At 42.0% G+C, this 17,899-nt stretch overlaps 1 protein-coding gene across 21 annotated transcripts in view; it reads left to right on the forward strand.

Moving 5' to 3' along the window:
* TCF7L2 (transcription factor 7 like 2) overlaps window positions 1-17,391 on the forward strand; it is a 178,336-nt gene extending 160,945 nt beyond the window's left edge. For 4 of the 21 annotated variants that reach the window (XM_071812150.1, XM_071812148.1, XM_065843171.2 and 1 more), the window contains 7 exons: window positions 862-1,002; window positions 1,819-1,978; window positions 2,692-2,799; window positions 7,692-7,740; window positions 8,293-8,343; window positions 9,497-9,569; window positions 15,117-17,391. In XM_071812150.1, coding sequence (XP_071668251.1) covers window positions 862-1,002; window positions 1,819-1,978; window positions 2,692-2,799; window positions 7,692-7,740; window positions 8,293-8,343; window positions 9,497-9,569; window positions 15,117-15,552 — 1,018 coding nt within the window. In that variant the 3' untranslated portion in view covers window positions 15,553-17,391. Of the gene's footprint in view, window positions 1-861; window positions 1,003-1,818; window positions 1,979-2,691; window positions 2,800-7,691; window positions 7,741-8,292; window positions 8,344-9,496; window positions 9,570-10,144; window positions 10,218-11,075; window positions 11,101-15,116 lie in introns of those variants that run through there. The other 17 variants (XM_071812151.1, XM_065843173.2, XM_071812149.1 and 14 more) reach the window with 12 other exon arrangements.
* Window positions 17,392-17,899: the final 508 nt, after the last annotated feature.

Here is a 17,899-nt window from a genome sequence, read left to right on the forward strand (position 1 = left end):
TAATGATAAGAAGTCAATCCTGCTTTTGAGAAGTTTTGTTCATTCATTTTGGTTAAAAAGTAAAAAGTCTGAATGATTGTGCCATGTTCGTGCTGTGGCCCCGATCAAGCAATTAGATTCATGCAGAGGGATTGCACGTCCCTCTGAATCTAGTTGCAGAACTGGGGCCTGTCCACGTGTATGACCATAAACCATAAAGCTGACAACATTTTTTATGTGTAGAAAGGCTAGACTGTTATTTTGCATTAAAATAAGCTTTCCTAGTTTACTGTAATGGGTCAAAATTGGCTTAATTCCACAGTCTCCCCACATTATGTTAAAGCAATGTGGCTCAGAGATTTATTAGACACAAATAAATATTTTCTTTTGCTCCACCAACAAAATGTAGCTAATGAGGCATCTATAAGGATTATCAAAAATGCATCTAGATTGTGTTGGCATTAATATTTTATTTTGCTGTCAATACGCAACAAAAGATGTCATCCCGAATTCACAACGTGGTTCAGAGCTATAAAAATTGATTCCTTGGTTGCCACAGATAATTTCTTAGCAAAGAAGTGGACTGGTGGATTTTCTTGCAGGTAGCTGGAATTCCACTTTCATCCAAGTTGATCCAGTTGAATTTGCCTTTTGTTAAAGATGTTAAAAATCATGATGTCTCATGTCAGTAATGATAATGAAGGGGAAGATTGGCTTTAATGACATTAGAAGAGTCATTATGTTTAATTTATTGCTAATTAATGCTGTCAGCTTTCATATGCTTTGTCTAGCTGTCATGTGCTTGTTATATGCCTTTTTTTTTTTTAATGTGTGTACATATCCCTCCCCATTCATTCATTTTTATTCTGACGATTTACACAGCTTTCTCTCCTCTAGGTTTCCTCCACACATGGTCCCGCCACACCATAGTTTACATACAACTGGAATCCCTCATCCGGCCATAGTCACACCAACAGTCAAACAGGAATCTTCCCAGAGCGACGTCGGCTCACTCCACAGCTCGTAAGTTGTTGCTTCCCGTGTCGTCTTTTTAGAACACACAAGGCTTTTAAAAATACTTGGATTTATGGGAATGTTTTTGCTGTAAAATGTTTTGGGCTTTTTTTTAATTGCTTTTTTTTCTGTTCTAATTGATTTGAACATGGTTTAACTACCGAAGTGTGACAAAGTATCAGTCTTTCAGAGTAATACTGTGACAGAGACAAGTAGTTATTAATTTCACCCGTTCTAACAAGGAAATGGAATTTTATTGCTGAAGATTCAAGCTTCTTGACCAGTTTCCCTGTTAGTACCTGGTTTGAAACTGAGATACCAGGTGCATAACAGGAGGCAATAGATCAAAGCGTAAATGGCTTGTTCAAAGCTGCAGAGAGCACAAGTATCGAGTTTAGATTTGAACCGAGGAGAGCCCTGGTCTGCCTTTGCCTCTAGTGCTTCTAGTCCTTCTTGCCTTTCATGCCATGGCTGAAGCAGAAGGACAAAATTTCAGTTCCCACTGATGATGGGATGCAACTATTTCCTCTACCATCAAGGTCACAAGCCCTCCCCATGAACCCATTTTCCTGGGTGCCCATGTCCTTCCAAGGTTCTTCTAGGGGCTGAGCGGGTACTTGATGATATTGTGTAAAGCTGAGATGGGTTTTCTTATAATGCTCTCTTAGTACTGTTTGCATACAGCAGCCAGGGTGAAAGCTCTAGTGAACCTTCCTAGAGACTAATTTCTGAGGATTAATGCTTGAGAGATTGAGGGGATTAATTTAATAAATTCACACGGGTTCTCACTGTGAGGTTTCTGTCTGTTGTATCTTTACCCTTCAGAAAACATCAGGACTCCAAAAAAGAAGAAGAGAAAAAGAAGCCACACATAAAGAAACCTCTTAATGCATTTATGTTGTATATGAAGGAAATGAGAGCAAAAGTTGTAGCAGAATGCACATTGAAAGAGAGCGCAGCCATCAACCAAATCCTTGGTCGAAGGGTAGGTAACACGGGAGAAGCGCAGGCAGGGACTGAAACTTGGTAGGACTCGTACCTTCTGAATCTCTGTGTTTTCCTGTTCTTTTGATAATGAACAGAGAAGTTACTAAACGGAACACTCCATCTGGTTTTTGGGTTTTGCAGACAGTTTTTGCCAATGGTGTCATTCACAGGGAAGAGCGGGAGTTAATTACTAGCAGTGTTATTTCAGTGTTATTTCCACGACCTGGGAAAAATCTCAGATTTCTAATTTTGTCCTAGAAACAGGCAGAACGGTGAATGGGGAATGAAAGATCCTTTGGGAAGTACAGTACTGCTATCAGCAACTAGGAGAGCTAGAAGAGGAACGGATGCCAGTGGGGAAGGGCGGGAGAGACCTTCTCTACATCTGTAACTCAGATCTGGCTCACAACAAGTGGTTCAACTAATGGACCCTCTCCCCTGCTCTTTGGGTTTTTTAAGTTTTCTTAATTCTCCTCTCTCATCAGGAAACAGTGAGGCTGAGTGAACATAAATGATTAGTTGTGACTCAGTTGAGTTAACTAGAGTTATAAATAAAATATGAATGGCAGCATGCCAGATCATCTGTTTTTATCTCTTTTTTTTAAATAAAAATCAACTCTAGCTGTGTTTATATATAAATAATATGCTCTGCTGTTAACAAAACAACACGTGTGCTTTTTGTTTTGTCTTTTTCTCATTTCTTCACCTCAGTGGCATGCGTTATCCAGAGAAGAACAAGCGAAATACTATGAACTAGCAAGAAAGGAGCGACAGCTTCATATGCAGCTGTACCCAGGCTGGTCTGCACGGGATAACTATGTAGGTTCCTATGTAGGTGGAAATCTTTTTAGTAGTAGAGCTTGTAGATAACTGTTTGTGACCTGCTGAACTACGACCACGCAACTGCACACAAGCACTACTTGGAAAGTGTGCCTCAGGATCCCAGTCTGGTAACAACAGACTCTTCCCTCTGCAATACTAAAACTATTGGGGATAAATCCCAGCCCTCCATTTGGAAGAGGCTTCCAGGCTGGGATTAGGAAAAGGTTAGAGTTGGGACATGACAGTAGATCTCACTGAAGAAAGTCTTGCCTTCACTTGTACCAGCGTATGGAAATGCTCTTTGGCTTGCTGGTCATTTTAAATTCTATTTTATAAACCCAATTGAAAACTTCCATAGTATGGCTTCTCTCCTTTCCACCAAAAAGATGAATAATTAGTGTCTTGTGCTTATCTGTGTGAGAGTGTAGTGGAAAGTGGAAGAATGACTTTTCCTGGCTTCAGAGACGGACTGGCAAAACTAAAAGCATGACTTGTTTGAAAGTCTTACTCTCAGGTGGGGTTAAATGAATTATTCCATGCTCTACTGTTGTGTATTTTAATGCTTTTTCCTGGCCATGTTATCTTTTTCTTTTTTTTTTTTTCCCTCCTCATTTTTTAAAAAGTGTTTCGGAGTTTGTGATCTATTTGTAGCGTGTTTTTAAGATTGATTCCCACATCTGCCTTTCAGAAAGCCTGTTTATAGCTAAAGTGATAAAACTTTTTGTCTGTGAAAAACATAAGGCCAGCGTTGTAACCACTTACTAGTAGTATATAACCCCTTCTTACATGAATGGTAAGCGGCGCATCTGGTAGTAAGTATTTGCAATCCTAAACCCATAAATTCTTGACAGGTTTGTGGATTGGTAGGAGCTCTAAACCCTCTTAAATAGGATTATAGCAGCATCTTGGTTTTTTGTTTTTGTTATTGTTTTTTTTTAGTTTAAATAGAAATCACCTAAAATTCTCAGGGTCTCTAAGTCTGGAACAAACCCCGCTTCCTACCTTCTAGGCAGACTTCCCTGCAGGTTTGGGGACCAGTAGCTCTAAGACTGGTATCAGTTATGTATAGTGTTACACACTCTAGTTTTGTTGAAGTCTCTCTCTTCCATCGTCATCAGTGCCTATTTAACCATAATTGCTGTAAATTACGTATACTGTGTGCTGTAAATGTGGGAACGTTTACCTCCGTGAGAATCTGCACTTTGACATGTATGGATGGGAAGAAGATAGTTCAGAGTCTGCAGCAAAGCCTGGAGCAGGAGCAGCTCTCTGTGCTCTTCCACCATTTCAGCAGTGGAGAATGCACATGCTCACTTATTTAGCAATATGAACGTAAGGACATTTTTCAAATCCTTATGTTCTTCCTTGATCATCTTTTCTTTCTGCTGGGCTCTGCCTTGCTCTCCTTTGTTTGCCATTGCAGGTGTAGCTAGCTATGCATGCTTCTCGAAGGAAGCCTCTTTACACCTGATGAAACACTGCTCCTGCTAAACACGTTTTCCCTTTCTTTTCAGTATAGTCTGGCCTGAGACTGTCAGACCATAGGCTTGAGGTAGTTCCTCGGCACTGCGCAGTATCATCGTCTTGGGTGTTCAAAAGGGAGTATAGGCTCGACTGAGGTTTCGGGAGCGCTCATTCTGTTCAGTGACTGTGCCACAGACGGGCATGTACAAAGCCTTCAGTGTTTAGGACCTTTTACTTTTGTCCTCACCGTGTGAGCACTGAGAAACCCTTTCTTCTTGAGCTAAAAAGGACAGGATGAGAAAGCCGGCGCTTTCCTAGCGGCTTAATGCTGTACCCCCAAGTGACCTTCAGGGGGAACCTTCCTGCCTGAGGAGAGCGCGGTACCTTTGCATCACACAATTGCATCATCTGCAGGATTTATTTATTTCTCCCCTCCTGGTCCATTCAGAGCTCTCTGAGTTCCCTGTGGCGTTTTGTAGGGTCCCGAGCTCTCCACACATCTAGAAGGGGAATACGTTTGGGCTGCTTGAAATGGTAAAATTGTTAGACATCTCACTTCAGGCACGAGGAAGAGGCCAGCTGTAGCCCAGGTCTTCAGAAACAGAGCAGTACATTCAAGAAATGCAGCTTTCAGCTTGCTCTTAAATAAGAGAAGAGGGTTCAGGGAATCCCTTGTGGCTTCTGGGTGTCACAAGGCTCATTTGCTCTCCCTGAGATCTAATAGATGTTAAGTGGCGCTGAGTGCTGGACTCAGAAGTATGTAAGGGTCTAGTCACCTTGCCTGCTGCTTGTCTAGAAAATTAGTACCAAAGAACTCTGCAGTCCTGTCAAAACCCATGTTGGTTTGACTTGGTAGAGGCAGCTGCCGAAGCGGTTAGCAAGTCCACATGGACTTGTAGCCTAAGAATTTGTACAGTGCAATGATGGAAAATGTTACAGACCATCTATCTGCTCAAGTCTTAGGAGGACCATCTGAGGCAAAGGCAAAATGGTGTCTTCTGCAGAGCACTTGAAAAACTGCTGCCATAATTATTTCCTTAAGTCCATTTATTAATTTAGCTATGTAATCAAATATCTTGTCGTAACACAGAAATTGAACAAGCAAGCCAGGTGATTCTTCTGTATTTCTTTTGAAAAGGGTGTTAAAGAAGTTAGTGGGACCTCTGTCTGTTCTTTGTTAGGAGGAGTTTTCAAAGCTTGTGTTGAAAAGGGATCAGAAATTCCTGGTCCCTGGCTGACATTCCTGTATATCAGCCATTTTTAACAGGTTGCTCCCTAGGGGGTTGTAGTACTTTAATACCTGGCTTGAAGAGTTTTCAAAGGGCAGGTGACTCCTGACCTTGGTTCTGGCCAGCCCTCGTGTCAAGAAGTTAGAAGGTCTCAAATGGGAATAGCCCTTGAATTCCCAAATGTACTGCAAAAATTAAGCATATTTACCACAGGTGCAGTCTGTTAATTATGCTGGTGGGCTCCTTGAGATTAAATAAAAATCAGGCTTATGGTGCTAAGGCAGTTGTCTGGTTTTGGTTACAGTGTTACAAAGCTGGAAAAAAAATCACTGACTTTCACGGAATTACTGTCAACCTACATCAATGTACATGGAGCAGTCCGAGCCTCTTGTATCTTTATGTGATACGTGGACTTGAAGATACCGTGTTTTTCCCTGTTTCATTCTCAAAGAGCTTTAGGAACAATGCTTGTCCATCTTGTGTGCCTGTCATATTAGACTGATGGCTTCTGTAGTGATTGACTCAGAGCGACAACTTTCCATATCCCCAAAAACAACCTCAGAGGTGGTGGAGATGATTTCCCAGCAGCATCCAGGCTGCAGGATTATGTGCATATTGTTTAAAAATCCTTTAAAACGGGCAGTGCGCACAGTTTTTTTCATTACCAGAAGACTCTGGTGAACAAGACTGTGCTTGTTGCAGCCTGGACAGCAGGGTAGTAGTTTACAACCCCGAGCAAGCAGCTGGGAACGAGTACAGAAACCTCTTGCCAGAAAACCAGCTTTTGGGGAGGAAAAATATGACAACAACAACAACAAATCAAAATTCGGTATTCGCGTTGTGGGAGTTTCTTACTAATACATTCCAGGGAACGTATCATAGTGAGCATCCCAAATGTGAATGTGCCAGGCTGAAGCCCATGTTAACCACTTAGTTGGGAGCCAGACCAACCTACTGAGAAAGGTTCACCATGTGGGAAGACCTCTTGGCTTCCCACAAATACATCCAGCCCTTCAAAAGTACTGTGAGATTCTTTCTTCCAAGCGATGTTTATGCCTTCTTGACCACACGGGCCTGCTGGTCTGGTGTCTGTTTACCGACTTCTTCTAGTACCGCATCTTCAAAAGCCGGGTTCTCTTGTGCTGGTCGTGGTTGACGCTGCTGGCCTGAGAGTTGTTGGTTTTAGTGTGTGGGGAGCTGTGAAAATGAAATTACTCTGTCCCCTTGCGCTGGCCTTTTTTGTACTGCTTTGCAAAGCCTATATCTCAGTGTTAGATAAGTTGTCTCAGAAAATTGCTTTTCTCTTTTGAGCCGCACTTATTCCTTTATAACTCTTCTCTTGGAAAACGATCATTGGGTTTCCACAGGAGCTGGGCTCCTGGTCATGTCCTCACCTACAATGCTGGAGGGAAATGGAGAAAGGGCCTTTCTCTCTCCAGTCAGAATCTGCAGTAAATTGCATCATCTTGTGGGATAGTGCTTGGGAAAGGGACGCAGTTTAGCAAAACATCACTCATTATCTTTTCTTGTGACAGAGCAAAATGCGGGAAGGATAGTAGTTCTATCTGGATTTCTTTCTCTTTCTGGCTTTGCTTCTTAATATGTCAGTGCACTGAAAAACCTGCATGTTAGGTTTTGCTCATTATTGTGGCTTCCTTATCTGCTTTAGTGGTCAGTTTTGGGTGCTGGGATGCTCCAGGGGCTCAGTCTCACCTCAGTCATGGACTCTCCCACCTTGAATCTCCACTACTGCCCCTTCTTCCTCTCCCCACCCCACAGAAGCATGACCAGGAATGATTTTTTTTGGAGCAGGAGCATACAAGTGTCAATGTTTCTGTCGTGATGATAACCTTATCTCAGAAGAAGCATCTTGCAAGGTCGTCTGCCCCCTCCCCAGCTGCTTATGGTGTTGGTGTATGTGTGTGTGGGTGTGCTGCAGTGAGGGTGTCCAAAAAGGCATGGGGTGGGTGGGCAGGGCCACCCCGGGGTGCGAGCATCCCCTCAGGCCCCCCAAAGCCTGCCTGCACGGGGAGTGAACCAGCACTGTGCTTCGGTGTCCCCCGAGGGGCCTTCCCGCACCAGCGGCAGCCCGGTCGCTCGGTGCTGTCTTGCAAGGAGATGTGTATTGGGTTGTGGTTTCTTTTGTTGTTGTTTTTTATTTTTTAATTCTTCTCATTTGTGTTATGTTTCCTGCAGGGAAAGAAGAAGAAGAGGAAAAGGGATAAGCAGCCAGGAGAGACCAATGGTGAGTAAAAATAAGTCTCAGTCTCTTGCTTAGTGGCAGTGTGGCAGTCCTGGTGTGATGCTCCTAGGCAGGGGGAGGTGGGTACCAGTCTCCTGGCCTCACGGGGAGCCGGCCTGTATACTAGACAGCCTTTTCTTTTTTTTTTAATGCACTCTAATTATTTAGATTTTTATGCCCTTCTAAAACCAGTAACCAAGCCATTGCATGTAAGAGCCTCTTGTATCGTTAGCTGAATTTGTACGTAGTAATTGCAAAGCCTTTAACTGCAGAGCCGTAGCTGTAATGCCTATGCCATCATTTATAAAGTTGTCTGCTTATTTTGCACATATGTGTTTGCGTGTACGTATGTATGTGTTTGGTATTAATTTGGGCTGTACTCGTATGTTCTGATGCATGCCTTACAGTGGTAAATCGCACCCATTTTAAATTAAGGAGGTTTGCCATTCTATATAGGAAATTAGAAATACTGCATAGGCAATCTCATAGTCAATTCTGAAGAAGCCCTGACTTAGTTTTTTTGAAGCGTTTGTGTAATTTGTTCTTTTTTTTCAGAACACAGCGAATGTTTCCTAAATCCTTGCCTTTCACTTCCTCCGATTACAGGTGCTAACGTCATTTTGAGTCATTTAAAATAGTTTATAAACTGCTTTTTAATTTTTTTTCCTGCCATTATAGAGCTTAACATTGAACACTTATGACATTAAGAAAAAAATACCATCCACACGTTGTGATAGTATTTATTATCTATATATCTTTATTATATGTTTGATAGTATTTTTTAATTTTGTTCTTCGTTTTTGTAACAATTGCTATTAAAACAGTAATACAGTAAAAATAACATAAGAGTTGTACTAACTGTGCAAATTGAATATGCAGTATTTCTTTAAAGAGACTGATAAAGAATGGAAGCAAGTCAGTAATGAACCTCCTTAATCTAATGGCATTTCTCATGGCTCCCACTAAGTCTTCTCACATTAGCATGCATATGCATTTTTTTTTTATTATTATTATTATTATTATTTTAGTTTTGGATTTTTTTTTCCTTTCTGCTCGAGCCTGTTCATTGCAATTCACTCGCTGTACTAACTCAGCACCTTGCCATGCTTTACGTTTTATTTTCTGGCTGATACTAACATACTCATTCCGCAATCTGCTTATTCTTATCCATTCTTTTAAATACAAATTAATAAAAACAAATAAATTGAATGTTATTCCAAAAGCTGCATTATCCCAGGAGATATAATTTCTTTTCTTTTGTTTTGTTTTGTTTTTCCTCTTATTTTTATTTTGTATCTGAGTTGAAGAAAAAAGCATGTTCAGGATCTAACTTCCATACTCAGCTTCTTTTCTTCCTTTCCCCCCTATCAAAAAAGAGAATAAAAAAACCCATCGCAAATAAATCTTGTCTGAAACGTCCTGGTAGACCAGCCACAATGACTTTCCTCTACCTGTTCTTTTAAAAGGGAAAGAAACAGTCCTTTATAAAGGGATACTGCAGCTTTAATTGCAACAGCTAATCTCGAGAGTTGAGTAAAAATGTGATTATCACTTTCTTTTTAACTTTTAAATCAAAAGTCAATATTTTGCAATTAATAACAAGGACATTGATTTTTATTCCCTTTTTTATTTTTATTTTTTCCTTATTTTTATCTTTCTCTTTTTTCTCCCCTTTTCTCTCTTCCTCTCTCTCTCCCCCCCCTCCCCTTTTCTTTTTTTCCTCTCTCCCTTTTCTGCTCGCTTTCTTGAACTCATTCAGACCTGAGCGCTCCTAAGAAATGCCGAGCGCGCTTTGGCCTTGATCAACAGAATAACTGGTGCGGCCCCTGCAGGTGTGTATAGTTTTCCCAGACTCGCTATGGCTGATTTGCAGCTGGTTTATTTGGTACTTTCCCCTTTTTTTTCCTGCCTTGTTGCTTTGTAGCTCTGTGTTGTGATCTAGAAGACACAAGGGAGTGGGACACTGCCATGAGTTATCGTCTCTCTGAAAGGGTTTTGCTTTTTTTTCGTTGTTGGTCTTTTTTTTGCCTTCCTCTTTGCTGCTGCTAGCCAAAAACCCACTGTAAAACAGCATCAGCCTTAAGCCCGTCTGAGCCGTGGCTCAACCACGCTCCTGCCCTCCAAACCTCCGCCCAAGGAAAGTCGCTCCCAAAGCCCTTGATAACCCGGCGTTGAGCGCGGTACCGACACCGGACAGACACACAGCCGTGTCGGGGATTTTTTTGTTGTTTTCTTTTAGCTGATTGCAAAAGTCCTGTTTTATTTCCTGCCCTTGGTACGAGGGGAGATTACCAAATAAAACTGAGGTGACTGAAAGCTAAAACGTAGCTGTAGCTAAGATGACACCATCCAAATGAGCTCTATCCACCATTGTGTTGTATTTTTTGTGTTTACCTTATGCTAACAGATGCAAATACTCCAAAGAAGTGTCGGGCATTGTTCGGGCTTGACCGACAGAGTTTATGGTGCAAACCATGCAGGTATAATACTACCCATTAGGCCTTTGGGGAAATAAAAGCAATCTGTCCTCTTAGTGCATTTGTGTGATTTTATTTTTTTTTATCTTTTTTCCCCACTCCCCACCTTTCTTTCTCCCACAGCATCAATTGCTAATAATCTTTGATCTTTGGAATTTCTTGCTAATTTAATGACATTTTCTCTCTTTCTTTACCAATAACCTCTCCCTGGTGGTAGAACTGGGAACAAGAAAACTTGAAGTCCTTAAAGCTGGCAGTTTTTTGGCTTTTTTAATATATATTTTTTCCAGATTGTCAGCAAAATGAATGTTTAGTTGGACATCTATATTTTGCCTTTCATTTGGGTCTATGTCCGCTGCCTCCAAAGGCTTTCTGAAAAGGTTCGGAGATCTGCAGCACTAGTGTTTTTCTCATGATTAGAGATGTAAAAGCCAGTGTTTACAGCTTAAGTTGTACTGTTTTTTTTTTGTGTTATCTGCCAAATTAAATAGCTACCTCTAGGCTTCTAAGCCTTGGTAAGGTTTATGTAGATATCAGTTTTTTAAATTATCCGATGTCTTTTTTTCTGATTCCAAATTTTTTTCCCAAATTTTATCCCAACAAGTGAGCTGTAAACACCTGAGCTCTGAAAAAAAGTAATTACAACTTTAGTAGGACAATTTCCAGCATTATAAAGAGATGAAAGACATCAGAGAGCCCAAATTTCAACAGCCCATGTTCTACTGGAGTTTAATTCCATGTGTAACTCAGTATGTACTTCTTTCTTGGTGGAGGGATACCGAGTAGTTCTTTTCTCATTCCTTTTTCCTTATATGATCGCATTTGGTTAAATTTGTTGTTTCTTTGTTCTGATACAAGCAGTCTTTGAATTTGGAATATTATGATGGTAGGTATTTCAACCCAAACCACACTCTGTGTGTAGTGATTCCTCTCCCACATTTTCCCCTCTTACTCATGCCAGTCCCATGTGCTCCATCTCATTTAGAATGTAGATCAGACGTCCATCGTATTTTGTGTATGCACGCAGTCTTGTTTGTGCTTAGTGTCGAGGAAAACAGGGATCGAGGGTGGTGGTGTATGTCAAAACAAGGCATCAGGAATGTCTTCAACAGATTGTCCCACTCGAGGCATGCCGGTGCAGGGTGTCGGGGTCTTAGATATCAGTACCAGGACGTGTGTTAAACAAGCTTTGAAAGCAGCAGTTTCTTAAAGGAAGGTTTCAGTCCAGAAGAGCTGGGTAGCCACTTCGCTGTGTCAGGAGTCTCATGCTAGCCAAAGACTCGAATGCTGTGTTTAATTAGGCTTTATTCTGTGGTTAGTTCACTACACGCTATCAGCAGATATTTGTGTACTCTAGAGATAGAGTATGTGAAGCCTGTCAGGCTCCGTGTGCCCAGTACCAGCACCGGGGGCACATCATGTTTGTGTTGCTTTATCTTTCTCTAGCTGCCTAAGTAAACAACGTGCTTCTAAAACTGAATTTTATCAGCAAGGAGACTTCTCCTGTGGTCTGTACAGTGGTTAGGTTACATGTGAAGCATAAAATCCCTCTTATGCCAGATTTAGGTCAGAAATCTTTGCAGCTCATCAGAGACAACTTTTTGAGATCATTTTTGAGAAGTGCGGTTGTAGCTGATACCTTTAGACTTACTAATATAGAGTCAGATGCCTTTTTTTTTTTTTTAATGCATGGAGGCATTTTATCACTAGATATTAGATCATTTCTCTCCTAGTTTTGATCCTAACCATTATAACATTGCATTTGCTAGCACAGTAGCTTTTTGTAGCTCATCTTAGTTAGATGCTAAAGATGTGCAGTTTGGTACTACAGTAGAAACTGAGGCATCTTTGCTCACAGCAACTGAATAAACCCTTGTCATCGTTTGTGGCTTTCACTCATGGCAACTCCAACATTACAGGTTTCCTGATGCTGTCCTGGGGCTGGTTTCAAGGGCAGGATGAGCAGGGCCAGGTCTGTCGGTGTTTGCCAGACTAATGTAGCAGTTGATGCTTTCAGAGCAGTGCACAAGTGAATAATCCTCACTAGTGCTTCGGAGGGGTAGTAATTTTATTCCCACTTCAAGGAGGGCAAAGCTCAGACACAAAAAATTCCTTGGATATTTATTAATTCCACTTCACCAGACTTGCCTGGTGTTGTTCAGTTCTGGTAATGCTTGGTGTGCAAGGTTTTGGGTTTTACCCATCTATGCCTTCTGTCACACCTCACATGTACATGACACAGATAACACGTGGTGGGAATGGCACAGGCTGGAGAAATGCTCCCTGCCTTGAGCCATTGTGATTTAAGTAAATGCCTTTTCAGACTAAAAGTGGCCACACTATTAAAGCATTTAATATACAGCAGAAGCAGAGGGAGCAATCTGCTACCTTATTCCTAGTCAAAGGAAAATTCCTTCAGGTAGCAGACCAGTGGGTTTCATTTTAAAAAGGTTGTTTAACTCCGCTGAGTCAGAAAGTCACATAGACCCCATTTAAGTCTGCTTTGCTATGGGAACTCTTCATGCCACAGATCTTATAATAGTGTTCATTTTTTTTGTTTTTTATTTTTGGCTTACTAGATTCAAGCCGCCTCCAGTTAAACACTTAATTGCCATGTAGGTTCAGAGCAATGCAGTTGAATGGCTTCTAGACCACCATCAGTGAGCCAGGCAGAGCTTGAGGGTGGTGGGGAAGTCCTGGAGTCTCCACATTGTGAGAACCCACTTTTCCACAGCTGTTATCAGTGGGCTTTGTGAAGCATTGCTGCTCTGCTTTGCCACTGGCAGCTGTACAGAAGGTCCAAACATGAACTGTGGCCCTGGTAGCGCTGCCCAGCTGAAGCCAGAAGTGGTGAGACCGTGGCAAAGGGAGAAAGAGTGGCAGAAATGCCCTTGGCCAAGAGCCAGAGGCTTCCTGTGTTGTTTGTTGAGGGTAGAAGAATTAGTAGGTTCTGTTTTGAGCCCACCAAATTTAATTTTTTTCTGTCTTTTAACGTTGCTCTAATAAAGCATGGTTTATAGCCTTAACTTGCTGTCTTCTATCTTTCTCTCTTTCTTTCTTTTTAACATTTAAGTTGCATGGTTGTCTTAGTTTTTAGCATGTATTGATCTGCAGGCTAACGTGGTTAAAACTCTAATAGCCTTAACCCCTTACCTTGCCATGTGGAACATGGAGCAGAACCTGAGAGCAGAGCCTGAGTCTCTGGAGGAAGGGATGTCACAGCACTGGTCCCTCACTAAAGCTGGTGGAAAGATGGGGTGCTGGGGTTGGTGTTCCTTTCCTGGCTGTGGGAGATGGTGTCTTTTAAGTCCAGGATGAAGCTGGTTAGGTCTCCCTTGCAGTCGAGAAATATCTAGCCCCATTGCCTAGCCAGCAGACCTTGGTTTAACCCAAGTCAAACACAGTTGCCATGCAAAAGGGAGAACATTGAGGACCAGCAGTGGAACCAGGGCACCACCCAAGTGGGGAACGTCACCCAGCGACATTCAGCTGCTGTGCCACGCTCGGGCGCTTCTTCTCATGAAGTTGCTGAGCAAGGGTGAGGTATCCTCTGGAGGGGAAGAGCAACCTACTCCTTCACGTTGGTGGCTTTGTGCAGCTTAGCTGAGTGTCCAAAGTTTTAGCGGCAGAGTTGCTTGAGAGAGACTTTGTCATATACCTCGGGCTGTGTGACAGTGGTTCAGCACTTCCCGTGGAAAGTGTGCTTGTGAATAGGAGGGCTGGAGAGCCAGCATTATTAGGGTCAAGGTGGCCACTGAACGTCGTTCTGCCAGATGCTGTGGTTGTTTGCCTCATTATTTCTGTCCTGCTGCTGGAATTGTCTTGCATATACTTGGCAAGAGAGATGGTGTGAAACTGTCATCTGTTTTCATTGCTCCTTTACATTATTAAGCGGACAGAGGGAGGAGAAAAGATCTCTGTCGGGTCACTTGCTCATTTATTTGAGGATGAGCAGCTCTTGTGAGACTCTCATACTCCCTGGTGTGAAATAAGCTCCATGTTGCTCCTCACCTTTGTACTTGTCATTGTGCTCTTCACCTCCTGAAATTGGATCCCACTCTGGAGTTACATGGATGGCCTCTCAGAGGAAAATTCCCCAAAACACAGACGAGCAGCTGTCCAAATCTACCAATCTCCCTTTAAACAAAAAGTAAAACTGAGTCGATTTAAAGCCACAACCTGCAGGCCATACAACCAGTTATTCTTGTTATTTTGGATCATACTCTGTTTATCCTGTTCTTTTCCTGTTTTTTCTTCTGTTTGCTTTGTTTGTTCGTTTTGTTTTTATTTCCCCTCTCTCTCGTTCTCTCTATGATATATCCCTCCTGTCTGACTCCTGACGTTTCTAGATTTGGTGTGGTTCTTAACAGAGGAGAAAGCAATGAGCTGTAGTTCGCAGCTGTCCTTGCCTCCCAAGGGCTGTGCATCATAGGAGATGACAGGTGATGCAGGTGTAGGGGTGGCCCCGTTGAGTTGGGACAGTGTTACGGGACAGCTTGAGATATATATCAGCTATCCAGAGCTTTTATTTTAGAAGGATTAATTTTGTTTTTATTTTATTTTTTCTGGAGGAGAGTTGAGTTTGTAGATCAGCACAGTGGGCTCCAAGAAAGTCTTACCTAATTTTCCAGTTACTGAAATAGCTAAGGAAAGGAGGCAGCCTGAAGAGGAGGGGGACGAAGAGACAATTGGTGAAGCCTTTCCAAATCCATTAGCTGAGGGGAGGTTCCCGAGCAGGCTGGGTGCCGAGGACACCCCGCCAGCCCCCCAGGATGGCGCGTGGGGCCGGGGTGCCACCCGCGCAGAGCCTAGAGTAGCCAGTTCACGGCTCTTTGCTTTAGATAACTGTGTCCGTCGGCGTCTCTGCCCTTTATTCACAGCTAACTCTCCCCCTGTTTCTAGGAGAAAAAAAAAGTGCGTTCGCTACATACAAGGTGAAGGCAGCTGCGTCAGCCCACCCTCTTCAGATGGAAGCTTACTAGACTCTCCTCCGTCCTCCCCCGCCATGCTCGCCTCCCCCGCCAGAGACTCGAAACCACAGACTGAACAAACGCAACCCCTCTCGCTCTCCCTGAAGCCCGACCCGCTGGCGCACCTGGTGATGATGCCGCCGCCGCCGCCGCCGTCCTCGCTCGTCCTCGCCGAGAGCGCTGCGAGCAAGCCCGGCGCCCTGCCCGCCGCCAGCTGCCCCAACGGGGCCCTGGACCACCCGCCGGCCGCCCTCCCGCCGGCCGCCGCATCCCTGGCACAGCCCTCCACCTCCTCCCTGCATCCCCACAGCTCGCTGGCGGGGACGCAGCCCCAGCCGCTCTCCCTCGTAACCAAGTCCTTAGAATAGCTTTAGCCTCGGTAGCCCTTTCCGTTTCCTTCGGGGGGATTGAATTCTGTTGGGATTTGGGATTTTGGTTTTCTTTCTCCTCGTCGCCGTCCGCTGTTCGTCGTCGTTTTCTCGGTTTCGTTTTTAATTCGTGCCACGTGGCTACATTAGTTGATGTTTTATCGAGTTCATTGGTCAATATTTGACCCATTCTTATTTCAATTTCTCCTTTTTAAATATGTAGATGAGAAAAGCCTCATGATTCTGCCAAAATTTTTATCAACAGCTGTTTAAAGTCTTTGTAGCGTTTAAAAAATATATATATATACATAATTGTTATGTAGTTCCAATAGCTTAGTTTTAAAGACTGATTTTAAAAATTAAAAAAAAAAAAAAGCAATTTTGAAGCAGCCCTTGCCGGAGGCATTGGTTCTTTATTATTTGTATTAAATACGAGCTTGCGAACCAATCATTTTACATCTGGTTTTTAAACCTTTAAGGGCACAACGAATGCGGTGCCACTACTACTTCTTTTTTTTTTCTTCCTCGTGTGAAACAACCTTTATTGTGATGTTACTTGTTATTGTTTAAATGTACAGAAACAAAGGGTTAAAAAAAATGTGTTAATATACCTTGTTCCATGGTGTTGTTCTTTTTGGGGGAGGGAACGCTACTCAACAATTAAAAGTATCACAACGCTATTGGACCAGTAGTATTTATTGCTTTAGAAATTGCTTGTTGTATCTGTATGTTGTCCCTTTTTAAATGTTTTTTTCTCCTTTTTTTTCTTGAAACATTGTATAAAGTTGGTTTTCTTTTTTTCCCTTAGTGTAAGCATCTTATATATAACAACTCATTTGTACAAGGTTTTTAAGTTTATATATAAATGTGTATATATATTTTTTTTTTCTGGGACTTTTGTTTTTGATTTCTTTTCACGATTTTATTTTATTTTATTTTTTTGTTTGCTATATGACACGCAGTTGCCACCAAACGGACGTTCGCAGATGCATCTTTTCAAGGATCAGTAGTGTAAGAAATAGAAAAATTGCTTTAAAAGCCATTACACAACAAAAAGACTTGAAAATTTAGCAAGGGAATTTTTAGCGCCGCTGTTTGAGAAATAGCAAGGTCCAAGTGTCTCCTGTTCAGAACTGCAGCTGAATCCCCTGCGACATTAGGACTGCAGGCTATGTGCAAAATTTGTATGTGCCAAAATTCTCAGTGACTTTTAACTTTCTCCCGATGACTTTATTATTATTATTATTTTTTTTAATGCTGTAATTTTTTTGTTCATCATGTTTTGCTGTGATGTTACATAGGTAGATATGTATGTAGTTTTAATGTCACCTATAACAGACGTGTTTGGTAGCAGATTGTCCGGAAAGCATTTAAAATGAAGAGGTATAAACCCTTAAGGGCCAAATTCTGTATATTAGATTATTCATAAAAGGAAAATCAGACTGCCACTTTTATGTACACTTACTACATACAGGTAGGTAGCAAACTTAAAACACAAAAAAAAAAAACCTAGGCATGTTGATGTTGCAAAAAAATGCTGTATAAAGCTGAAAAATTGTTCATCTGTTCATTCAGTGCCATTGTAGTTGACATGAAGCGATTGTAAAACTGTCTCAGATTTTTCTCTGGTTTATTAAGATGCTAACTATAACATTTTTTGTGAATACTTTGAATGTTTCCTAACAGTTGTGATGTTACTGTTCCGTTTTATGCTCTTATTCCGATTTTCATTTTTAATGGTTTGGAAGCCATTTTTTGTAATGAATAAATGTTCATGCTGTACAGTATCTGTAGCATGCAGTTCTGGATTAATAAAAGCAACTTAGTATGTGCAGAGAATGACTTGTCAACTCATTTATGCGTTGACTGCATTTTACTCTGGCCGCAAAGACTTAGAGATTCCTTGACAAAAAGCATTGTGAAAATGGTGGTGATGTGCAGCCAGCTCTAGTTGTGAGCAATACTTTGCATTCCCATGCTGCCACCTGCTAAATCTGTTCTGTCCTAGCTCAGCAAGCTTTTGCATGAGTAGCCAGAGTTGAAAACCCTTGTTGTATTTAAAGCAAATAGCACGTGGTTTGGCAAAAGGCAAGTAGGACATGTGTTAGTAAAGTCATCCCATCACATGGAGTGATCCGGACTCGGGGACAGGACACCAGGGCTGATGAGACCTTCAGTTTTAAAACATTTTTGTTCAACCTGATGATCCCACAACACTATAAAGGTCACAGAGGACAGGTTAGGTAGCCCTAATTAGTCAGAATCCTTGTGCCAGCATTAGGGTTTAACTCCTGGATAGCTTTGTTGCCATCTTTACACATACATATATACATTTTTTTTTAATTAT

Source organism: Patagioenas fasciata, chromosome 8 (assembly GCF_037038585.1).
Source record: "Patagioenas fasciata isolate bPatFas1 chromosome 8, bPatFas1.hap1, whole genome shotgun sequence".
NCBI lineage: Eukaryota > Metazoa > Chordata > Aves > Columbiformes > Columbidae > Patagioenas > Patagioenas fasciata.